We start from the raw sequence: 25,504 nt of genomic DNA on the forward strand, positions 1-25,504 counted from the left end.
CATGGTTCCAAGGACCCAGTTCTTCTGCCTGCCAGTGTAGCCATTTTTCTAAAAAAGCCATGCCCAGCTCTGTACACCCAAAGGTTCTCAAGTGTCTTTCAATGAGAAATTGCCCAAGAAAGGTGATGAATGAGCTACTCAAGTTCTTCATGCTTTATTAAGGCAGAACTCCAAAGACAATACAAAAGGATCTGAGGACATTTTACCTGACAGGTGGTCAGGAACAAAGAAGTAGGGAACTAGAAAGAGCAGAGAACTGAACAAAGACATCAGGGTGGACTCTGAATGTAACCAGTCCTCAGACATCATAATAGGAAGCAGTCGAAATTTCACAAAGTTTTGGTTGTTTAATTTGCATATCAAAGGAGATTTCCAGGTGGTTATGAATGATGTCACCAATGCAATGTTGTCTGTACATAGTAAAAGTCTACCTCCACTCTAAGGTGCCTCAACAGAAGCCACAAAGTCCAGTCCTCATTTTTGGGAGTGAAATCCCTGTCCAGCCCTCTTTAACTGCACAGTAGAATATGAGAGATTCGAGAACAGCGATTTCCCTCTCCTTCCCCTTTTACTCGGACTCATTATCCTTGAGAGCAGCCCCTGTCTGTCTGTCAGTGCCCTTGCCACTCCAAGCGTTTTATTAAAGTGCCATCAGAGAGGTGAGATGAAAAAGGAGGAAGAGGAAGAAGAAATGATTTTCCTCTTTCTTTAGCTTCAATAATAATATAAAGAAACATGCATGAGGGGGTTGCTTTATTTTTTTTCCACCTTACCCAGGTTCTCTATTAAAAGCTGGTGCTTACACTGGTCTCTGTCTCTGACTTTCAGTGTTTTTCTCTAATTTTCGCCCTGTAAAAATATCCTACAAAAGCTGCCAGGTCCCAATGCCTTTATGATGAGTTTTCACCTAAGGATTTCTGGCAGTATTCCTGTTTATGGGGGAAGAAATTTGAGCAGCTTGAACAATAAGCTTAAAACTCACGTCTTTCTGAAGGTATACAAGCCATTTTCTCTTAATTATACAGAGCTATAAGACTTATAAGAATTATATGTAAAGAACCATATTTTTAAAAAGTATAGTATGAAAATTTATAATAGACAATTTTACCAGATTTTAAAATGGTGAATAGCTTTCTGCCCAGTTGCATTTCTATGAAATTTTCCCAAGAAAATAATAGGAACCATGTATAAAGGAAAACAGAGGAGGAAAGTCATCATTGGTATGTATTATGGGTTTCAGAAACATCCCACTAGACACAAACTAAAACTTCATCAATAAGAAATTGGTTCATAAAATAGAATACAGGCATGCACTGAAAAACTACATAGCTTTTAAAAATGATAATTTGGGCTGGGCACAATCGCTCATGCCTGTAATCCCAGCACTTGGGAGGCCAAGGCAGATCGATTGCTTGAGCCCAGGAATTCGAGACCAGCCTGGGCAACATGGCAAACACCATCTCTGCAAAAAATTAGCCAGGCATGGCAGTGCACACCTGTAGTCCCAGCTACTCAGGAGGCTGAGGTGGGAGGATCACCTGAGTCCAAAAGTTTGAGGTGGTAGTGAGCCATGATCATGCCACTGCACTCCAGTCTAGGTGACAGAGTGAGACCATATCTAAAAACAAAAATTAATTTTAAAAATTAAAAATAAAAAATGATAATGTGAGAATACACATGTATCAACATAAAGAAAATAAAATTAGGTTATAAAAGAGTATAATATTTCTACAAAATACGTAAAATTTTGTATTTGTCATGTATGAGTTTACACATAGAAGTCCATAAAAATATACAACAAATGTTTATTTTATTCTTCATCCTTTTACCTATATGTTCATAATCTACATGTCAATATATCTACACACAGATATCTTTCACAATATATAGCTTTATAAATTATGTAAGTTTCTCACAATATATAGCTTTTATAATTAAAACTACCACAAAAATGTGTTTCCCTTTATTTGAAAATATGGCACACTGCTTACCATTTTGTTCTAAGAGAGTTGACAACGCATTAGCAGATGCCTGGAAAACTTCCTTTGATGAAGAATGCATCAGCATGGAGAGCATCACTTCCCTATGAGCTGGGAAACTTTCAAAAATTCAACGAAAATGTTAGTAGTAATCTTTTAAATGACTATTCTCGCTTACCATTATCAAATATCTCTAACAATAATTAAGAGCATGTAAACAATATTTTATGCCACCTCCCCTTACAAGAGTTAATTATAGTTCATTTTTAAGACTCAAATTAATTAAATACTAAAAAATTAGTATTTTTATGCTTTTTCAAAAACCAATAAGCAGCAGAGAGAAATAAAGAAGCTTAGCAGATATGTAAAGAGATGCTGAGGAAAAACGTAAAGTGAGGAAAAGAAGATAATGGTAAAAAGAAAAGAACAATAAAAAACTGTCAAGAAGCAAGATAGGTTTTAAAGATGTACAACATAAATTTATTTTCTTTGTTTTAATAATATATTTATTTTAAAGCTCTCTTATGGATATTGAGAAACAGGTATCCTATGAACTACAATTTATAAACTGCAACATGAATCTCCCTTACCCTAATCTCCAAAAGCCTTGCTCAACATGAGATTATTAAGATGCCAATTTAGCATAGTTTTCAAAAGAACTACTGTTTCTCGTCAAAATGAAAATGTTTAATTAAGTAGCATCTGTGTTATTAATTCCCTTATCAGCAATAGATAATTAAACAAATAGACTGTCAAGATTTCAGATGTAGAATACTACTATTTGTTTCCAAAATAAGCCATTCACAATTTAAAACCCAGAGGATACCCATTGCAAATAGCACAAACATAATCAGTTGCCATAAAACACAAAGGCTGACAGATATGAAACAAACCTGATATGCACAAAACTCCTTGCTACAGTTTGTATCTTTGGGAGAGAGTGCCAGTCTTATGATGTTTGAATGGCACTCCTAGTGAAAGAGTTATCTGGAGATGACAGCTTCAAATAACCCTCTCAAAAGAAGACAGGTCAACTCTGTCACATCAGATGGGAACTCATCATAGGAAGCTCTCTAACCAAATCTAATTCCTGATATTGACAACCTGCTGGCTAGTCACCACAGAAGAAAAGATCACAGATGGCTCTGCAATTTCTATCACCCAAGATGAATTAATATGGCGTTTTAAAACGATCAGCCAGGAAACAGAAAGATTCTTTCTCCATGATTTGTGAATTACCAAATGATTCTTGATTCCAAATCTCTCAATAATAACTCTCAAACATGCTACCTTTTCTAACTCCTGGAGGTAATGAGATCAAAATGCTACATACGTACTACTATTTGGCAACAACATCTAAAACTAAAAGGCTATATCAAAAATATTTCTAACAATAAAAGTTATGGTTAAAGTATTTTGTAGGTATTGATTTAAAATATAACTGAAATTTTCTATCATATAAAATCAAAACTACTGACTGGCCATCTTCATCTCCAATCTTCTCATGTAAACTGTTTTGGTACATAAGGAGATTATTTAGTGCCCAGCATGCAGCCTCCTGGATTAGGGGAGAAAAAAGAAATCTGTCAAAATATAAATGATTAGAAAACATAATTTTGAGTAACTCTAATATTTATGAGAGTCCAACCTGTACATGCTTGTTCTTTCTATGCCACGTTAATGCTTTGTAACAGGCTTCCAGCCAAAACAATTTAACTTCTTCCCCCTCATCATCATTCTCTTGATTCTCATTCTTTTCCTCTAAATCTTGATTTAAGAAAATGGTCTCAGCTTGAAAAAAATTAAAAAATAAATAAAAACATTATATATATGATTTACTTAACAGTTTGACCAACTCTAATTCAATATTTTGAAATATTACCAACAGAATGAGGTGTGCTTTAGTAGAAGCCTTGGTCAATTATAAAGGTAATTTTTGATATATTACACACCTCATAATACTACCATCCTATACAGATAAATAATAAAATGAGGAAGAGAGTACAAAAAAAAAAAAAAAAAACCTAATAGACTAGAGAAGGATTATTTGAAAAGATTAGTTCATCACAGCACTATTTACAATAGCAAAGACATGGAATCAACCCAAATGCCCATCAATCATAGACTGGATAAAGAAAATGTGGTACATATACACCCTGGAATACTATGCAGCCATAGAAAGCAATGATATCATGTCCTTTGCAGGGAAAATAGCTAATGCATGCTGGGCTTAATACCTAGGTGATGGGTTAATAGGTATAGCAAGCCACCAAGGCACACGTTTACCTATGTAAAAAACCTGCACATCCTGCATGTGTACACCAGAATTTAAAATACCATTTTTTTTTTTTTTTTTGAGACTGAGTTTCATTCTTGTTGCCCAGGCTGGAGTGCAGTGGCATGATCTCGGCTCACTACAACCTCTACCCTCTGGTTTCAAGCGGTTCTCCTGCCTCAGCCTCCCGAGTAGCTGGGATTACAGGCGCCTGCCACCATGCCTGGCTAATGTTTATATTTTTAGTAGAGACGAGGTTTCACCATGTTGGCCAGGCTGGTCTCGAACTCCTGACCTTGTGATCTACCCGCCTTGGCCTCCCAAAGTGCTGAGTTTACAAGCGTGAGCCACCATGCCCAGCCACAAGTAAAAATTCTTTAAAAAAAAGATTAGCCGCTTAATGACAAAGCTAAATCAAGAATGATGTAAAGCAAAACTCTACATTGAGATGTGTATACTTGTCACAACTGTTAGTTTCCTTGAAAGTATCCTCTACTAGAAAATGAACTACACAGGACAGAACTTCCATCTGTACATATGATTCTCTTGTTACATTGTTCACACTGGATGTCAAATGCCTCTGGAAGAATCTCCTTTTTAGTGAAGTTACTTACTGAGGAGGGCCAAACAGCTGAGCGCTGAGATCTGTAATGCTGTGTTCTCTGGGTACCGCTGAACAGCTTTCACCACAAATTCATGGACTTCGTTTAATACCAGGATATTAAAAAAATTACCTAAAAGTTAAGTGAAACATTAGCTGAATTCTCATCCATGGAAGTTAAATTACCTTTAACATATAACACTATTTATATCAATAATTTTGAATGGTGATGAATATTTAATGGCATTAAAACATTTACTGGAATTAAAATAGCTTAATATGATTGACTAAAGTTTTGAAATTTTATTTTATGCTGTCATTTATTTATCTTACTTAGACAATGGAAGTGACTGAGCAAAAATAATGATACTAGTTTGGGTTGTATTAACTGCATGTTCTCTGATTCCCTCTCATGTCATGTCTGTTACACATGGCACGGCAATATTCATTGTATAAAATAACTTAATTTTTCTGACTTTTAAAGATGAAACTCTTAAATCTGTCTTTTAGAAGATCCAATACTAAATAGTTTTGTTGAAACCCTCTTCTTTCACTTAAAGGAATAGTGTTCAGAAAATTCATTGGCATGCTTACCATTATTTGATCTTGTCTATGATGATGTCAGAAAAAAAAATAAAAACTAAAATAAATGAGATATTTCACCACCTCTAACCCACCCTGGGGAGAAGTTCCATATCTTTTTATACCCATTCTTCTGAGAATTAATATGACACCCAAGAGTCTAAATCCTTATGATATGATATTCCAGAAATATGTACCTTTATATGATATTCCAGAAATATGTACCTTTTTCCATTTGGCTTATTTGTAACTCACTAACAGTCGCCAAGCTTCTTTCTAAAACAAAGAATTAAAACTCCTATTCATCTATAAGCGTAACTAAGTGATCTCTGAGATACAAAGCCAGAAATGGAAAAGATCCTGTATCATAAAAAACCTAAAGCCCAAATATTCATCAACGGCCTCACAATCAAAAGGCAGTTTAAGCAACTATGGAGCTCCTTTACCAACACCTTCCCATGCTGTTGCCTCTTCCACATTCACCCACCAAGCAAACATTCTCCACAGCCCTTAAAGATCACTAGTGTTCTCAGAAAGATTTTCTTCTACTTTTACCAGCTTGTCTAAACTTGGGTGGTCCCCCCCTATTATACCCACACCACTGCCTACAGCTGTTCTGTCATTGACTCACTGTGTGACTCAGAAAAAGGCAGGAAGACTGGACCTATGTTCAGACAACTTGTGTGAAAATACATAGCAAACTGTACAGAGTCCTTAAATGCATTAAGCCCATAATTAGATTACATAATTTGGCAAAACGTTAAATATTTACTTACTTGAGGTTTTAATTTTAACTATGAAGAAAAAGTTAAGCATTTTATTCAGCTACTTTTGAAACAATAACAGTAACAATAAATTCTCTACCCACTAAATGGAACTAATAATCATTCACTAAGAGATAAACAAGAGAAAAAGGCATCTTTACCTGAAGATCAGTTTGATCTCTTTTTATTTTCAAAAAATCTTACAGAATAATACAAAAGTTGCATATGACATGACAGTTGCCACGGTTTATTTAATTTTAACAGTATAAAATCAAGCACCTTTAATGTGCTCTTTCAGACCAATTTGGCAGTCAAGTAGCATTTCCCTAATCACAAAAACAAAATCACTTCTTCCTCTGGCTCATTTCAAGAAATGAAGGCGAACTCACATTTTAATGTAACATGTGCAAGTTGTAACTTGACTGTGTAAAACATGAAACAGAGAATTGTACAGTAGTGTGCTACTCTAACACCTGAATTTAAGAAATCAACTTTGAATTACATTAAAACATTATCAGATATCAGCCAGTTTGTACAACTACAACCTTCTCACGAAAAATAATGAATAAAGGGTAACCTGATAGAGATAAACTAGTAAATGGCTACCACATTTTAGAAGAAATACTTTGTTTAGGGATGAAGAAATCTGCGTTCTCAGCCTGATTTCACCCCTTAGTGCTTACATAATCTTGAATAAAACACAAAGATTGGTGAACCACAGGACCTCATCTGTAAATGTAGAAATAATAACCATATCCCATCTCCCAAGATTGTTGCATGGATCAAAAAACACTGTGTGTGTGTGTGTGTGTGTGTGTGTATACACACATTTATATATACAAATATAAATATATACTGTGTGTATATATATGCACAGTATTTATATTTGTATATATAAATGTATTTATATTTATAGACATTTGTATATAAATATATATACATTTGTATCTATATTTATATACATGTATAAATATATATTTATATATATTTATATACAATGTTATTATATTTATACATACAGTACATAAGTAGATTCATACATATCAAATATATAAGTATATATACACTTTGGAAACTATGAAAGAAATGTGAAAATATTTAAATATGATCATCTTACAGTTTTAGTCATATAGCAATATTCAATAAATGCTTATCAAGGAAAGAAATAACAAACTAAAATTGTGCATTTAAAATAGAATTCAACTTACAAAAAGTTCATTTTAACCGAAACTAGGAACTTTCCTAATGCTAAAATCAATTTCCAAATTATACAGGGGATATAATCATGATACTAGAAGCGAAAATACGAGTTGCTACAATGGAGATGTGTCAATTAGTTTTTTCAAATGATTAATGATTTTCCCAAAAATTTGTAATGATGAAAAACTAAATGCCTATTATAATAATCCTAATTTTGCACAAAATATTCCTGGTTATCCTTTTGGGAAAATGTCATCAGAATCAATTTCCAACAGTTAGCGATCATTCCTTATTAGTCACCAACCACTCCCTTTTACACGCATTGTTGTCCTCACAAAAATATCAAGGAAGTTGCCAAGGTGTGTGTTGAGGGGCACAGGGAGTTCAAAAAGAAGCTGAAACAAGAGCTGTGAGTTGAACGCCAGAGTAGTCTCGAGGGAAAGCGTGAATTCCAGCGCTGCATTCAACAATCTAGTTTCAGACTCTCTGCAAGGTAAGGTAATTCAACCAGAGTCTACCATATTAAGCCTAGATCTTAAGATCCTAAACTGCTCCCAGGTCAGTCCTGGGCTCTGACTTCTGGCAAACACCTCTGAAAGAGCATCTTTAATTTAAGTCCTCGGGTTGTTCAAATATTAAACTCAATCAGAGAGAAACTCACAAGCATACAAGAAAACAAGGTTCCGTGACTGATGGGCAGTCAGCCTAGAAGCAGTTGGTTTAGACTCCCCAGAACTTTACATATAGTTATCAGATACAAAACACAAAATAGCCATGTATTAATCATTAAAGAAATAGAAGGATTTTTTTAAAAAAAAGAAAGGGTAAAAAAGAAAAAAACAAGAGGCTGCCAAAACTCACCTGGTATATGCGAAAATAAACAGAGAAGATTTTTTTAGAAGTGTTTTTAAAAATCTAATAAATGACCAAGTTAAATTTATCAGGAAGTGCAAAGTAGCTTAGTATTAGAAAACCTGTAGATGTATTTCTTTATATTAACAAAACGAAAAGAAAAAAAAAAGACTTACTACATTTTAAGTATATTTGATAAAATTAAATGTTCACCTGTGATTTTTTAAAGCCCACATTGTAAAAATAAAAGCAAAGAAGAAATAAAGTAAAATTTCTTAAAATGTACTTTAAAAATGTAGAACCTTGTAAGATGCATTATTTTGGATGGGAGAATATTAAAAATATTCTGTTTAAAATCAGGAAAAAGAGCAAGACAAGGATGTCTACTATCACTGATTCTATTCAACACTGTATTAATAATTCTGGGTCATATAAAAAGACAAGGAAATGAAATAAAGAATATAAGAAGCAGAAAGGAAGAACTCAGACTGTCATTATTTACAAATTATATAATTTCTATATAGAAAACTTAAGAGCATTTGGAAACAAATTGTCAGAATTAACAGAAGAGTTTAGAAAGGTATGTTAGCTCAATATACAAAAAATCATTTGCATTTCTTTATGAAAACACAGTTCAAAAATACGATTTAAAAAGAAATACCATTTACAATAATAATAAAAATAAGATATGTAGCAATAACTAACAAAGATGTGCAAGACATGTATAGAAGAAATTATAATGTAAAGATGTCAGTTCTTCTTAAAATGATCACATATTTTGTGCAATTCCAGTCAAAATCTTTTCCAAGGAACTGGACAAGTTAATTCGAAAATATGTATGGAATAGTAAAGGCCCAAAAAAAAAAGGCAAGCTGTGCCTAAAAAAGAATGTATAGTTACTTGACCTACTAACTTTTCAGATATCAGGACTTACAGAACTATTAATTTAAATAGTGTTATATTGATTCAGACAAATCAGATTAATGCAACAGAACAGCAAGGACAGAAACATAAATACATATAGTCAGTGTACCACACAACTGGGAAACAGGTGAACCTCTAATAAATTGTGCTATGATGGTAACTAGCTCTCCACACTGCAAAAAAGAGGGGGAATCGGGTTCTTTACAAAAACAAACTGCAACAGTTTAATAAATGAGAGAGATTTGGAATAAAATATGCAATATATTTATTATCTCGGGAAAGGAAAGATTTCTTAAACAAGATACATAAAAAAGAGTAAATCACAAAGGAACTGATTATTAAATTTAACGATATCACAAAAGCCACCATAAAGATGGTGAAAAGACGTGCTACAAGTCAAGGGAAGGTATTTTCAATACATATAACCTACCATCAAAATATTATTATCCAGAAGCTATGAATCAGTTTTAAAAAGACAGACTATCCTATGAAAAATATTGATAAATGACAGATTGTGTATTTCACAAAGAAGGACTTACCAAACGCAAGTAAATATTTTTTAAAATATTAACCCTTATTTATATTTTCCTAACAACACAGACAGTAGTACCATAAAACAAGAAAGAACCCAAATGTCCATTGATAGAAAAATGGAAAAATAAATTGTGGTATTTCCAAATAATAGACTACTACTAGCAACCACATGCAAAAATATTTCTGATTCTTATAATCATAGCATTGATATTTGAAAATTGCAGAAGACAACATATAATATAATTACATTGTGATGAAGCAAAAGCAGGCAAGTGTTAACAATTTTACTTAAAGAAACATGAAAATGTAGTAAATCATATTTATAAAGCAAAAGATTTGTAAACACAAAATTCTGGATAGTGTTAACCTCTATAGAGAAAGCAAGGGCAAGAAACAGCCCAGGGTAGCTTCCCCATTGGGAATATACAATATTTAAGTTGGATGGTGAGTTCTTTGCATTATGCTTTACATTGTATATGTGATGCATATTTTTTGTATATATCAATTCTTACATAATTATATTTTAAATATAGCCTCAACAATAAAAAAGTCATCTATAGAACTATCTCTATAAAAATAAGATTAAGATAATACTTCTTTCACATTCTACACACCTATTTTTGACACTCCTTTTAAAAGTCCATCTAAGCATAGCAAAACAGTTTGGTAATTTACAGTATTTTTTTTTAATTTATTTTTTTCCGAGACTTTATAATATTTTCATTCAAAGTATGATAATATGCTACTTATCCATCATTATGCAACATATATATATTATATATATGTATATCATACAGGTTGTGATGATATATTAACTAAGAAACTCACCTAATGTAAGCCTATGGAGCAAACAGCAACTCACTTCTTGAATTTTTTCACTGATAGGGAATGCTTTCATAGCTTCCACCACAATATTATAACACCTGACATTGCCACTCATGAGGACTTCCACATTATTGCCTGAATTTAAAGAGATCATAATTATCAATAAGGCAACCACTTTCCCCTTTCAAATATGCATACAAAGACGTCTTATATAGATTGTAAATAGATGGCAGCATAATGACTGCATTTTCAAATTTAAATATCATGTTCTGTTAAGCAGCTGTAAAAAATTCTATGCTGCTCATTGATAACATAATGGAATGTAGGACTCATCTTTAGCATTAAGGAAAATTTACTTCTTTCCTGTTTCTTGGCTTAAAGCCTTAAGATCAAAAAAAAGGAAAAATTCAGAGTACTTTTAGTACTGAAAATGAAATGAAAAGTACTGAAAATGAAAGTCTAGAAATATAATGGATTGGTCTAAGTTTTCAAAAAATAAATTGGAGGGTTTCTTTCTTAACAAGGCTCAACCTCACTGGATAATGACTTTTGCATTTTTTTTTCCCCAACCAAAAGAAAGAAAATCAAGAATATGTCACCAGACAGAAGAGTTAAAATCAGTTATGACCTGTTTCCTCCTCCATTCCAGGAGAGCAACCAGTGTACAAGGCAGCAAAATAAAGCTTCCTGAAGGCTCCAAAATAGGTGGAAGAAAAGATGGGAGAAGGAAAAAGGGAAGGCATAATATTAAAATATAAGTCTAAGGGACAAACACAGGTGAAACAGAAAGGAAGCAAAGACTGTACCAGAAAAAGCAATTAATCAATAAAAGGAGTGAAGTGTGAACCTACGTGGAGAAAATATGTCTATTTCTGCATCAAATGTTATCTGTTCTTTCTTTTTCTTAAAGGACTGTTTGCAAAACATTTTAGTATCTCTTTTGGCACAGCCAAAACTAATCAACTGTGTTCACAAAAAGTGTCTTATAATGCTTAAACATAGAAAAAAGTTAATAATGTATGGAAATGGTCTGTTAAATGAGTTACCTGCTTTGATTCAGAACAATAGACTTAAAGACTGAAAAGCAAATGTTTTTCAGTTAGAATCAGTGCTTTAAAAACTCTTGATTCTTAATTTTTAGCTGCCACCTTCTTTGACTTTTGTATTATGAATCAACACATTTTTACTGGAGTTATGTCAGATGTGGGTGGAAAACAATGGATTCCAAAAACTGCCAGCCCAAAATAAATAAATAAATGAATAAATATAGCCAAGGAAAAGTATAATGAAAAATATATTCAATTTGTTGGCAATGATGACTCAGAGAAATGTAAAAGCATGGCCTTTCTCTATTATTGTTCAGCCCCACCCACTTTCTAGTGTTTAATTTCCTGTGGATAAGAAAATGTTGTGATTTTATAAACATCACCAAAAAAAGGCATTCTTTCACAAGGGCATTGGGTTTTTACTCTGCCCACACTGAAGGCTCACACCTTCAGACTGACACACCATATCTGAAACCATAAATGCAATTACATATAGTATACAACATACATATAAAATACATATTGTGTAATAATCCCATCAGTGATTTTGGAACACTTATTACATGCCAGGTACTATTCTACATTTTTAACTCATTGAATCCTCAAAACTTCACATGTGTGAGCATGAAAATATCACTAGATAAATGCATATGTATATCCTGTAGAAACATACATGAAATACAAAGTGTTAATGGGCATTTACAAAACAAAACAGAATATGAGCCATTATTTTAGCTTATTAGCAATCATTGGTAACATACACATCAAATTAATTTCTTCTGATTAATATTTTTTGGTGAAAAAGGTGGCTAAATTTCAAAGCATCATTAAAATGCTAATCAAGAATCACAATAAAATTCAAACTCCTTCATGTAGCTTTTTAGGCCCTTCATGTTCTCCACTCCATGTCTCTGGCCTCATCCACTGCCTCTTATCAAGCTCTCCCTTGCCTCTGTCAATGAAACACAAAGGGACAGGGTATTTGGGGATGCGCATGCACAGCGGCACACACACATGCACGCATGCACACTCATAACCCCACACTTTACTGAGCTACTTTTGTCTTCTTGAAGGCAGTCTGCTGCTCTCTCTTGCTACAGCATCTTTACACTAACCATTCCCACTGCCTGGGCCACTTTGCCTGCACTCTCACTTCAGCTCACATCTCTGTGCACAGGAAGCTCTACTTATTCAGTCTTTGCTAAGAGACATTGCCTCACTTCCTATTTGTTCTCCTAACTCTGGGTACTTCTGCCATCACTTCTGCCATTGTAATCACCTCTGTACTTATCTGTGTCCCCCATTGTACTACAAACTCTGAAAAAGTAAGGAACACATTTGTATTTTCCACTATTGTTTCTCTAGCACCAAGCCCACAGCCAACTTCAGTATATTGTCAATTAATGTAAATTAATTAAATGGATAAATGAATGAATGGGTTTAGCATCCACAAGTTTCTAAATAATAAAAATATTGTTAAAATATACTCAGAAAGAGATATATTGTGATTTTTCAGATACGAAAAAGAAATCACATATAAATGCTACTTACAAGGAATCGCTAGGGAATGTAAACAATGCAGCACATGAAGTACAATTTCCTCTTCATCTTTAAAATTTGTTAACGCACTTAACAATATCATATAATCTTTGTTCTCAACAAATTCAGTCAGTTGCTCCTCTGAGACTAAAAAATGAAAGACAAAATACTGAGTAAGCCTAAAGATGATATAAAAGTTTAATTATTCAAAAATTACAACATTCATGATAGTTGTGTAAAAAAATGTAATCTCCTTAAATAAAAAATATATTTCTGTGAAAACAGACCTTCCTAAGAATGTTATATTGGGAAAGCAAGCTACGGAGATTAAAATAATTTTGTTTCAGTCTATGTTCGGTACTCAATGTTTGGAAATGTAAAAGTGCTAGTCAGCAAGTCATTCTCAGAAAAACAAAATTATTTACAATTTCATTTGGGAAATTCTAGAGAAAACTGACAGTGACTAATAAAGATGGCCAACTGGAATTGGACATATTGCAGTATTTAAAAGGGAGGCATTAATGGTAGGCTGCTGAAGGGCAGCTCGGCTAAATGTTTCAGTTCAAGAGTTGTCAACTTGAGCAAATGGCAAGTAATCAGACTTTGAAATACTCTGTCTTAGTGATTTTCCATCAGACAGCAAAAATATAGACGATTAATTTTCACAATTAAAGTCATTTGATCAAGCCAGTAAGTTCCATTTGGAGTCATTGTTGTTGGGCAACAACCTCAAAAACATGTATAAAATTCTAATTTATCTAGCTTGAAAATGGTGCCAGAAATATGTTAGAAAACACGGCACTCTAAGTGATCAACATTAATTTTTTTTTAATTTTATGCCAGTGTCCCTATAATATAATGCGAAATCAGTTAAGTTTTTCTAACAAGTGAAGAATATCATGGAACTGTCTCAGTTATTAGTTGATCTATCCCATTCTGGGAACTGCGAGAAATTAGACTGGTAAACCGATAACTGACACAGGGCCCGCATAAATCGTTCTTATCTAAACCCCTAGCATGGTTGGCTCCCATAATGATACAAAAAGGGCTCTCAAAATAATTGCTAATTGAACTGTACTGTCACAAGCTCTGTGCCCTCAGGCAGGATGCTCACTTCACTGCTGTGACCCATTTCCTCCTCAGGTCAATGGAAAGACTAAACAAGGACTCCAACCAACTCTAAAATTACATGACAATCTCAGTTACCAATCTCAGGGCCAGGCTATGAAATGCATATTAGTCTTTTTCCTGAGAGACACTTTGTAAACCTCCTGGCTCTTTATGCAGAGCCTTTATCAATTTCTAAGATTTCTGGTGATGACTCAACATCATAATCCTGATGTAACCCATGCTTGGCTTCAGTTGTATTTCTTCTTTCATAACACCCACACATCCAGTTTTCAAAGTAAATCTTACGCCTTGTTATGCAACTGAAGAAAGTCTACTCCAGTGGCATGATTTATAACCCATGAATGAAATTCACTCCACCAAAACAAGCAATACTGCTGAATTAACCCCATTCCTCACCCTTGACAGACAACTCCCCCCTCTTAATAGCAGGATTTTAGAAACCTTCTTCTTATAACTGTGTTCTACTTTTCCCGGTATAAGCCTTTTTTTCTTATATATACTTTAAGGAATTTGACATTTTAAAATACCTCTCTCAAACAGCACATGTAAAGCTTTGCATCCAAGTTTCTGGACTTCATCATTGGCTGGAAATGAGTGCATGGCATCAAAAATTAACATGAAAATATCACTTTCTTCATCCAATATCAGTAAGGTGATTTTACCTATTTTGAAGAGAGTAATATGCTGAGTAAAGATCTGCTTTAACATTTAATGTGTTAATTTTTACATGAAGACTGTGAATGGTTTGTAGACTCACGATTTTGTTTGTTTGTTTATTGACAAACCACTTAACTGCCCTAGATGTTAGACTTATCAAGCTCTAGATCTTTATAAATGAGATAAATTCCCAGTTCACTTTATTACAATTTCGTGAGTCCCAATCAGTACTTCTACCCTAGATAACTTGCCCCAAACACCTGAAATACATGCTTACGCCTCTTAGACAACATCTGAATATTCCACAGGTACCCCAAACCTGGTCTACTCCTGTTCCCTGTCTTCATCAATGATACCATAATCCAATAGCTACCCATGAGAAACTCCTGAGTCATCTTCTTTTTCCACCGTCCTTTCTCTTCTCATTCTCTATCCAAACAACAAATCAATTCGTTACCAAGTCCTTTAAGTATATCTCCTACACATCTTGAAGATTCTTTCTGAACAAAATGCCTTTTGAACAAGGCACCTTCATTCCTATTGTGTTTTGCATTCTCATCTAGAATGCAAAAACAGTTGCTTAATTGCTCTACAGGCCCCAGTTTCTAACCAACTAGTTTATTGCCTGCATTATATTTCTAAAACACAATTGTGGTCTTGCAAATCCCTTGCTGGAATCTTCTAAGATCGTCTCATACTCCTTAGTATAAAAAAACAAGACCCTTCACACAACTGACTATAGTACATGTATCTCATCAGCCCCTTATCTTTCTGCAGATTGTCTTCACTCCAAATATGCTAAACTCTGCTCCTCACTAAACATTTTCTTTGTTACCTCTTTGTACTTGGACTAACTGCTTGTCATACTCTTGCCTTTTACTATACCAAACATCTCCTATCATAATCCAAAACATAACACAAACAGCATCTATTCTGCCAATAAAAATAATAATACTGGAATAGGAATGGTAGTACTGTATGAGGCTAACTTTAACATATTCCAGTGTTCAGAGATTTTTCAGATTAATAAACCCTCATCTTCCTGTCCATTGCCAAATGAAGAATGAATACCCCTCAAAAAAAAAATAAATAAATACCTCCCAAGGATGAGGTTAAATTAAATCATGGTTAAGACTGTTAGTGCATTCCATAGAATATGGTCATAAAAAGCGGTGGTGAGGCCGGGCGCGGTGGCTCAAGCCTGTAATCCCAGCACTTTGGGAGGCCGAGACGGGCGGATCACGAGGTCAGGAGATCGAGACCATCCTGGCTAACACGGTGAAACCCCGTCTCTACTAAAAATACAAAAAAACTAGCCGGGCAAGGTGGCGGGCACCTGTAGTCCCAGCTACTCGGGAGGCTGAGGCAGGAGAATGGCGTAAACCCAGGAGGCAGAGCTTGCAGTGAGCTGAGATCCGGCCACTGCACTCCAGTCCGGGCGACAGAGCGAGACTCCGCCTCAAAAAAAAAAAAAAAAAGCGGTGGTGAAATGCTGAGTACTTTCTTGTTTTTCCCTCATACTCTCATCTTCCTCTTTCTCCAGCAAGGTCTTCATCTCTTAGCAGGACTGATGGGGACTGATGAGGACATTTCAAACCTTCCCAATCACATGTCCAGCCTCTCTTATGCTATTCTCCCAGGCCTCTGTACCCATATTTCTCTCAACCTAAAAAGCCCTCCCCCTACATGGAAGGAAACTCCTCCCAGCCCTACAAGATTAGCTCCCTGTGAACAGCCTTTCTTCTAAGAACCTTATATAATAGCCAGTGTCCAGCACAGCAATGCCCACAACTGTTGCATCATTTCAAGATTTTTTTTGTTTTCAGGTCCGTTATTTTCCAGGCCAAAGTTTTCTCAGGGAAGGAACCTGACATGGAGAATCAGACCCTGTTTCTACCACTTAGTGGCCGAAGCAACTTCTCTGCATTTCAGTGTTTCTCACTTAGAAAACTGAGATAAAATCCCTATCACGAGGGGTGTTTTCAGGTTTAGGTGTTTAAAAGCATGTGAAGCATTTTACTTGTGAAGCCTGGCATCTAGCAAATACTCAAGAAGCAATGCTATGTATTTTCAAAATGTAACTATTATGGCATACTCCAGAACATATATTATAGAAAATATATGAAAGATATATATGGAGAAAGAAGTAATAATGCAAGGGCATGAATGACCACTAACCTAGGGAGAATATGAGATATGGGTCCAGATTTTGGGAGCAAACATCAGGCTACAAACAGAGATTTGGGGATAATATATAAGGTAATGTTTAAAACCAAGGTATTGAATGAGATTTTTTGAGAGGCAAAGTATAGAGAAAAGAGATAAGGAGAAAAGATGGAAACAGAAAGAATTTTGGAAATAACTGATATTTAGATTACATTGTGGCTGTCCCATCACTAGGTCTAAAAAAAGACGCAATTTTAGGACATTTAAATCAAGCTACACACACTAATCCTGATCTTTAAAAAAAAAAAAATTAAGTTAATGGCATCAATTTTTTTTAAACTGAATCAACACGAAAACCATATACATGTATTACCTGAAGTTAGGAGGAGATCTAAGGTCTTCAGTCCAATCATTGACAAGTTTACACTGGCATTATGAACTGTTAGCATTTTAAGAATCAATCTGGAGTTAAAAACAGAAATCAAGATAAGAATGAAATATCATACTCAGAAATTTGCTTATTTAGATTTTTTTGCTCACCTATTTTTTATTACTCTCATTGTATTTAATTCCGTATAGTGAAGCTCATGTGTTTTTGTTGTCTGTTGTCTGCTTTTAGAGACAGGGTCTTGCTGTGTCACCCAGGCTGGAATGCAATGGTGCAATCACAGCTCACTGAAACCTCAAACTCCTGGGCTCAAGTAAGCAATACTCCTGCCTCAGCCTCCTGAGTTGCTAGGGATACAGGTACACATCACCACACCAGGCTAATTTTTTCATTATTTTTTGGAGAGACAGAGTTCGCTATGTTGCCTAGGCTGGCCTAAACCTCTGGGCTCAAGTGATCCTCCTGTCTCGGCCTCCCAAAGTCTGGGATTACAGGTATGAGCCACCGTGCCTGGCCATGTGTGTTTGTTTCTTTCTACAAACCTGAACCAGGCTGATAAAAACTAACAGGGAATGCTAATTAGCTTGACTGTGGTAATATTTCACAATGTACACATATATCAAATCATCAACTGTATACCTTAAATATAAACAATTTCTAATTGTCAACTCTACTTTAATAAAGTTAAAAAAACAAACAAAAAAATCAACAGGGAACTATTATGTGTCTCATTTAACAAGGTAAAAGCACTACTTATTTTCCAATAAATATTCAAATTCAAAAATTCAGATTCACTATTTTCACCCAACTCCATGTTCAAAATATCATGAAGTCTTATATACATTGAGAGCAAACCCATTTTTACATGTGATATAAATTTATAAATTATCTTAGACATGTTGATATACTAAAATAGAGATATAATAAAGATGTTAGTTTGTATATATAAATTAAGAATTCATTTCAATATTTAAATTATTGATTGCTACTGTTTTTAAAAGAGAAATTAATAATATATTAAAAAGTGGGCCGGTAGCACTGGCTCACACCTGTAATCTCAGCACTTTGGGAGGCCAAGGCGGGGGGATCATGAGGTCAACAGATCGAGACCATCCTGGCCAACATGATGAAGCCCTGTCTCTACTAAAAACACAAAAATTAGCTGGGTGTGGTGGTGTACTCCTGTAATCCCAGCTACTCGGGAGACTGAGGCAGGAGAATCACTTGAACCTGGGAGGCAGAGATTACAGTAAGCTGAGATCAGGCCACTGCACTCCAGCCTGGCAACAGAGCAAGACTGTCTCAAAAAAAAAAAAAAGTGAACTTAACATATCAATAATGTTTAGTTCAAATTCATGAGATTTTAATCCCTTTATTATTAATCCCAAAATATAATCTCTAGTCTATTCCTGCACAGCATTGTTTGGCGAATTGTTGGGAAAAGACTGAGCTGACCACATCTAGAGCTTTGTATGTATTCAAGAAACATTGCATAATCTCCATTTGGCAGTTGGAGGAACTGAATGAAGCCAGTCTTCAATTCTCTGCCAATCTTCCTCCTAATCACCCTGCCCCTACCTCTCCCTGTACCATTCCCACTATTCCTGATTTTATCACCACGGAAGAAATTTTTCTTCAGAACTGGTAAGTCTTTGGAGAGAAAAGGCCTTGAAAAAACAGAAATCTATTCTGCAATCAATTTTTGCTGGGAGTGATCTAATACCCTCCACTGGAGAGAGCAGTGTGTCTATCTTCTTCACAACTGCATTGTTTCTGGCCTAGAGGAGGGACTTAAAAAACATTTGATGAACGGAAGATGAATGACTGGATGAACAAAGTGAGAGAATGAGTAAGTGAGTGAGTGTACAAATTTCCTATATAAACATTTATGTAATTTAATTTGAACAGCTAGTTTGAACAGGAATATGACTAGATGAGTTTCCTAAACACTCCCTGAGGTTATAGACTGGCTCATCTTTGGACATCTTGGAAATTCTCAACCAAACCAAGGGATGCTTAAAGTTACAATTGCTAATTACTGGTATATTCTGAGTAATTCCTCATCAAAAGCTGTATACTTTAGAACTGAAACATAGAATTACAAAGATTAGATTGAAGATGAGAACTCCAATTAATTGTAAATATGCTCTTTCCAAACACACCCTTTATGTACTGAAAACAAGAAGAGCAACACATTTGTCAAAGAGGGGAAAATGTATAAGCACAGATATGTTCACTTATGGACAAACACAGAGCTCTAATTTGTCTAAATTTGTAGCACTACTTGATGCTGATCACCAATATAAACACCTAAAAATTTTTCATAAATTAAATTTTCATAAACTGTATACCACTGTAAGCCAAAAATATTCACAACTTCCTTTTCTGTGGTAAAGAAAAGTCACATTAGGTATAAAAAAGATGTAAAGTTAATGACAGAAGGTTTGTTTGTTTGTTTGTTTGTTTGTTTGTTTGTTTGTTTTTGAGACAGAGTCTCACTCTGTCACCCAGGCTGGAGAGCAGTGCTGCAATCTCGGCTCACTGCAACCTCCGCCTCCCAGGTTCAAGTGATTCTCCTGCCTCAGCCTCCCGAGTAGCTGAGAAGATAATTTTTAACTGTCAAGAAACAATGTATTTTCCTGGAAACACATTCTTCTTCAGAAAAGGTTTTCTTAATTAATTGTGGCTAAGGAAGTAGTCTCATTTAAGAAGTCATTATGCTGCAAACTGCAAAAACATAGCTGGTAAAATTGCCATCAAGATTTGGCTGCAGATGTGCTGAAAGGTAATTTCCTCTTTCTTACTCTTTTTGAAAGCCGTAGTTTAAATTTACTGTGTATATATATGAATATATATAAATGTACTATTTAAAGACAGAACATCAACTTTCAAATTACTACTTACAGAACTAACTTTTCTCAGTTCCCATTTTTTTTAAGAACTAGTGGTTTGTATCAGTTCTATTATTAAAGGGCAAAATCTCTTCATGGTTTGAATTCAAAAGTACTCATCAAAAATCTACAACTTAACCAGTTTTATAATTATATGATTATATTATTAAAATAACTCCTGATATGTTACCTTAAATGTTTGCTTTCTAAATCAAACTTCTGAGTTTAAAGCTCTCTATAAATGTAAATCATTGACTCAAGGAAAAATATCTGTATTTCAAAGAATTTCACAAGAGTGGATTGCAAATTCAATGTATCAAGGGAAGGTTTTCATGTGTATAGATAAATACTCAAGGCAGTTTGTTTTGTTTTTACATATCTGTCATACTTACTGGTGAACGCCAAGGACTTCCCAATCATTTCCAACATCCTGGGGTCCCATTAAGCTTTGCATTGTACCTGGACAGATTTCTATTAATTTGCACAGAAGTGACCAACCCACCTGAAAACAAGAAAGACATATATTCACATGTTTTAAAGAATGTTAATAAAACATACTGAGTCAAACATGAATCTCTTCAATCTTACTGGAATATATGCTTATCTCGCTTGTAAATAATTGTTATAAAACAAAATGATACCCTAAAATGTTTACCGAGAAACAAAAGCAAGCCATATCCTTAGGATACACCTTTCTCCAAAAATCAGACCAGAAAGACATACAAAAAATATAACATTTCAGCTGGGCACAGTGGCTCACGCCTGTAATCCCAGCACTTTGGGAGGCGGAGGCCGGTGGATCACGAGGTCAGTAGTTCGAGACCAGCATGGCCAAGAGGGTGAAATCCTGTGTCTACTAAAAACACAAAAATTAGCCAGGCATGGTGGTGAGTGTCTGTAACCTCAGCTACTCGGGAGGCTGAGGCAGGAGAATCGCTTGAACCCAGGAGGCAGAGGTTGCAGTGAGCCGAGATTGCGCCACTGCACTCTACCCTGGATGACAGAGCAAGACTCCATTTCCAAAAAAATACACACACACACACACACACATATATAAATATATATAATTATATATATAATTTCTAAATTATGAAGAACATAGACATGCCTATTGTCTAAATAAGGCAAAATAAAATAAACTACAAAAAATAGTTTCAGAGGTTGTACCAAGATTAATTATGTGCAAGAATGGCTATACTGGATCCTTAGTACATTTCTTGTTTTTTTTTTTTTGGTTTTGATTTTGTTTTTGAGATAGGGTCTCACTCTGTCACCCAGGCTGGAGTGCAATGGCGCAATCACAGATCACTGCAGCCTAGAACTCATGGCCTCAGGTGATCCACCCACTTCAGCCTCCCAAGTAGCTGGGACTACAGGTATGTGCCACCACACCCAGCTAATTTTTAAAACATTTTTGTGAAGACAGGTGTCTCTCTATATTGCCCAGGCTGGTCTCAAGCTCCTTGGCTCAAGCCTCCTGACATGGCCTCTCAAAGTGCTGGGATTACAGGCGTGAGCCTCCACACCTGGCCCTTAGTAGGTTTTAAGTGATAGCTACCTGACAGAATTTCCTCCACATATTTAAATTTTTAATTATAGGAAAAAAATGAAGTGGCTTAAAATGAAGGATTAGGGCAAGTTGAAAATTTTAGTAGCAAAATATAAGTTATCAGAATGGCTGCTTCCCAATTAATGAAGCTACAATAATAGAGGCAAGAAACGTGGCATTTTTAGCAACTGACTCTACATCTGATAGGAGAAAAAGACAAAGGGCTCTATAACATAGACAGGAGGTAGAACTCCTCAATGGCTCCCTCTAGATTTCTCTAGAATGAATTGATAAGGTCTAGAGATACAGACATCCCTAGTAGGCTCTTTCACATTTCAAAATAAAATATGAAATTATGGATGCATTTTAAGTATATCTTCACTCAGTCTGTTTACAAGATGCCATCTTGCCTAAGTTGCTCTTTACCTCTGAAAACAAAATTGAAAGTCCTGATTTCAAACCACAGATTAAAATTAACCTACTCCTCCTACTGTAGACTCCTCTCTAAATGTAAAGGATCTCCAATTCTATTATACTATAGATCTATACTTGACATGGTCAAAAAAAAAAGAGAAAGAGCATTTATATATATATATATATATACACACATATATATATATACACACACACACACCACCCGCTAGAGACTTATGGAAAAGTACCTAAGTGTGATGTGTAATAAATACCAATACAATAGAAATACTGAAAGGAAGATTCAGTGTGAGCTGAAATTACTCAGAGAATATAATATGAAGAGGTAGAGCTTGAGCCAGATTGTATAAGAACTGTTGAGTGGTGAGGCTGCTACATAATAAGGAAGTCGCTACAGGAAAGAGGCTATTTTGGGATAAGGCTGGATGCATAAGTAAAGTTGAACATTGCAAGGAGTTGAATGACAAAGTGAGAAATCTATATGCATCCAATAAGGAATAATGGCACAAGTTTCTTACCTGTTTACAGGAGTAAACAAGGGCTATTTTAGGAAGATAAAAATGATTACTCAAGATCTCTTTACAATATTACTTTTGGATCTTTTCCAGATTAAACAGAAATTGCTTTATTTCGTCATTACTTCCTTTTACATAATTTCAAATTGCTTTCAAAGGCAGCAATTTTTGACAGCTATTTCTACCTATACTACTTAAGTAGGACATCCTCCTCCACGTAAGCTGAACAGACATTGACAATCCAGCTGTCATAGAAACCAACTATTTTTGTGTTTTCATAAAATACATCAAGACTTTTTTCTGAAGTATTTAAGAAAATAACATTCTGAACAGCTTCTGGTGGTGAAAAAAATAACATAGGATGCCAAACTCATCCCTATACCTACAAAGCTGACTCAAGGAAAAAACCTGTTTTGTTTTGGTTGGTGAAGCAACAGTATAAGTAAGTGCTTTGCAAAAAGATTCAGGCAACTGAGCTCTCCAGTACTACAAGGAATTTCTGTGATTAAACAGAATCTCTGGCAGCAAAGCAGAGGTAACAATTGATCCATTAATCTATTCAATTAAAAGCTTATCTTTCAGAGAGAGAAGGTTCCCATCCTGCACAGTTACAATACAATTAAATTGGTAGTTTTACTTTATTATAATTATTCTAAAAATTCAAGCATGTAATTAAGGCACAACAGGAAAGAGTCTAGGGGTTAAAGAAAAATTTTTAGCCACTTTCATTTATTTTGCTCCCCTTCTTCAAAGGTTGAAACTGTAAGAATAAAGAGATGTAAAATTTAGGAGCACAGTGAAATGATGGGTGAGAAAAGAAAAATATAAAGCAGCTTAACTACCAATTTTCTAAAGACTGTCATTTATGAAGAAGCATTAATAAAATATGAAATAAACTTCGAAAATAAAACTGACAGCCCAGAATATCATGTTAAATGGCATCTAGAAACAAATCTTAATCTTTATTTTAAATAGTAATTAAGAATTACAATTAAATTAAATGAAGGAGTAATTTACCTTAATACCTTAAATTCATCATTAAGAGTTTTAATTTGGCACTTCTAGCTAACTCAACATATAAAACATTAAAAGATACTTATAGTAATTATACTAATCATATAAAGAAATCTGAAGGAAAAATACTACTTTCAAGTGGGTATTAAAATGTCAGTAGGAGACCCCTTTCTACATCCCCTTGGTAAGACCAATGATAATTTAAATTGATGTCATTGTACCTAGCATGGCCAAAGCAAAAACCAAACCACTTTGCTTTTTACGAGCTTGCAGAAAAAGCTTGTGAATTCAGCAGCTAGTAGATTGTTATGATGGAAAGAGATTTTGAAGGTGTGAGAAGACTTGGGTCTTAGGTTTGTCACAAGCTCTTTGATCCTCAGTTAGTAGCTTACTCTCACTGAGCTATGAGAGTAAACCATCCGGTAAGATTTCTGAGAGAGCAGTGAGATTTCAGTAAGAATCAAATCATGTAATATGCAATGCCCTTTATAGACTTATACACATATGGTGCTGAAATTAGTAATTCTATTGCATTAAATTACCAAATCAAAAGACTATTTCTCACACAGATCCACAGAACAGAATAGAGAACCTAGATAAAAATCCATGCATTTATAGGCAACCTATTTCCAAAGGTGCCAAAGACCTACAATGGAGAAAGGACAGTCTCTTTAATAAATAGTGCTGGGAAAACTGGATATTAGCTCTGCCAGAGAAGGAAACTAGATGCACAGCTTTCACCATATACACAAATCAACTCAAAATGGATTAAAGACTTACATCTCAGACCTGAAACTGTGCAACTACTAGAAGAAACGCTACAGGACATTGGTCTGTGCAATGATTTTTGGGGTAGGACCTCAAAAGCACAGGCAACAACAACAAAAATAGAAAAATGGGACTATATCAAGCTAAAAGCTTCTGCACAGCAAAGAAAATAATCAACAAAGTGAAGAGACAACATAAAGAACGGGAGAAAATATTTGCAAAATATCCACTCAACAAAAGATTAACAACCAGAATACATAAGGAACTCAAAAATCTCAATTAGTGGAAAAAAAAAAAATCCTATTTTTAAATGGATAAAAGATCCAAATAGACATTTCTCAAAAGAAGGCAGACAGGGCCGGGTGCGATGGCTCAAGCCTGTAATCCCAGCACTTTGGGAGGCCGAGACGGGCGGATCACGAGGTCAGGAGTTCGAGACCATCCTGGCTAACACGGTGAAACCCCGTCTCTACTGAAAAATACAAAAAGCTAGCCGGGCAAGGTGGCTGGTGCCTGTAGTCCCAGCTACTCAGGAGGCTGAGGCAGGAGAATGGCGTGAACCCGGGAGGCGGAGCTTGCAGTGAGCTGAGATCCGGCCACTGCACTCCAGCCCAGGCGACAGAGCGAGACTCCGTCTCAAAAAAAAAAAAAAAAAAAAAAAAAAAAAGAAGGCAGACAAATGGCTAACAGATACACACACACACACACACACACACAAAATCACTAATCTTTATGGAAAGGCAAATCAAAACCACAATGAGATATTATCTCACCACAGACTGAATGGCTATATTATCAAACAGACAAAAAATAACAAATGCCAGTGAGGATGTACAAAAAGGGGAATGGTGGTACACTGTTGATGGGAATAT

The 25,504-nt window shown here is 35.0% G+C and overlaps 1 protein-coding gene across 2 annotated transcripts in view; it reads right to left on the bottom strand.

Annotated features, from left to right (window-relative positions):
* Positions 1 to 25,504, bottom strand: part of LRRK2 (leucine-rich repeat kinase 2) — a 141,178-nt gene that overhangs the window by 112,501 nt on the left and 3,173 nt on the right. For both annotated transcript variants that reach the window (XM_011936108.1, XM_011936107.1), the window contains exons 3-11: positions 20,747 to 20,856; positions 17,449 to 17,537; positions 14,780 to 14,914; positions 13,134 to 13,268; positions 10,540 to 10,671; positions 4,869 to 4,988; positions 3,628 to 3,770; positions 3,458 to 3,537; positions 1,992 to 2,098 (exon numbers count right to left, since the gene is read on the bottom strand). In XM_011936108.1, coding sequence (XP_011791498.1) covers positions 1,992 to 2,098; positions 3,458 to 3,537; positions 3,628 to 3,770; positions 4,869 to 4,988; positions 10,540 to 10,671; positions 13,134 to 13,268; positions 14,780 to 14,914; positions 17,449 to 17,537; positions 20,747 to 20,856 — 1,051 coding nt within the window. The remainder of the gene's footprint in view (positions 1 to 1,991; positions 2,099 to 3,457; positions 3,538 to 3,627; positions 3,771 to 4,868; positions 4,989 to 10,539; positions 10,672 to 13,133; positions 13,269 to 14,779; positions 14,915 to 17,448; positions 17,538 to 20,746; positions 20,857 to 25,504) is intronic.

The sequence above is a fragment of the Colobus angolensis genome, unplaced genomic scaffold, assembly GCF_000951035.1.
Source record: "Colobus angolensis palliatus isolate OR3802 unplaced genomic scaffold, Cang.pa_1.0 Scaffold150, whole genome shotgun sequence".
NCBI lineage: Eukaryota > Metazoa > Chordata > Mammalia > Primates > Cercopithecidae > Colobus > Colobus angolensis.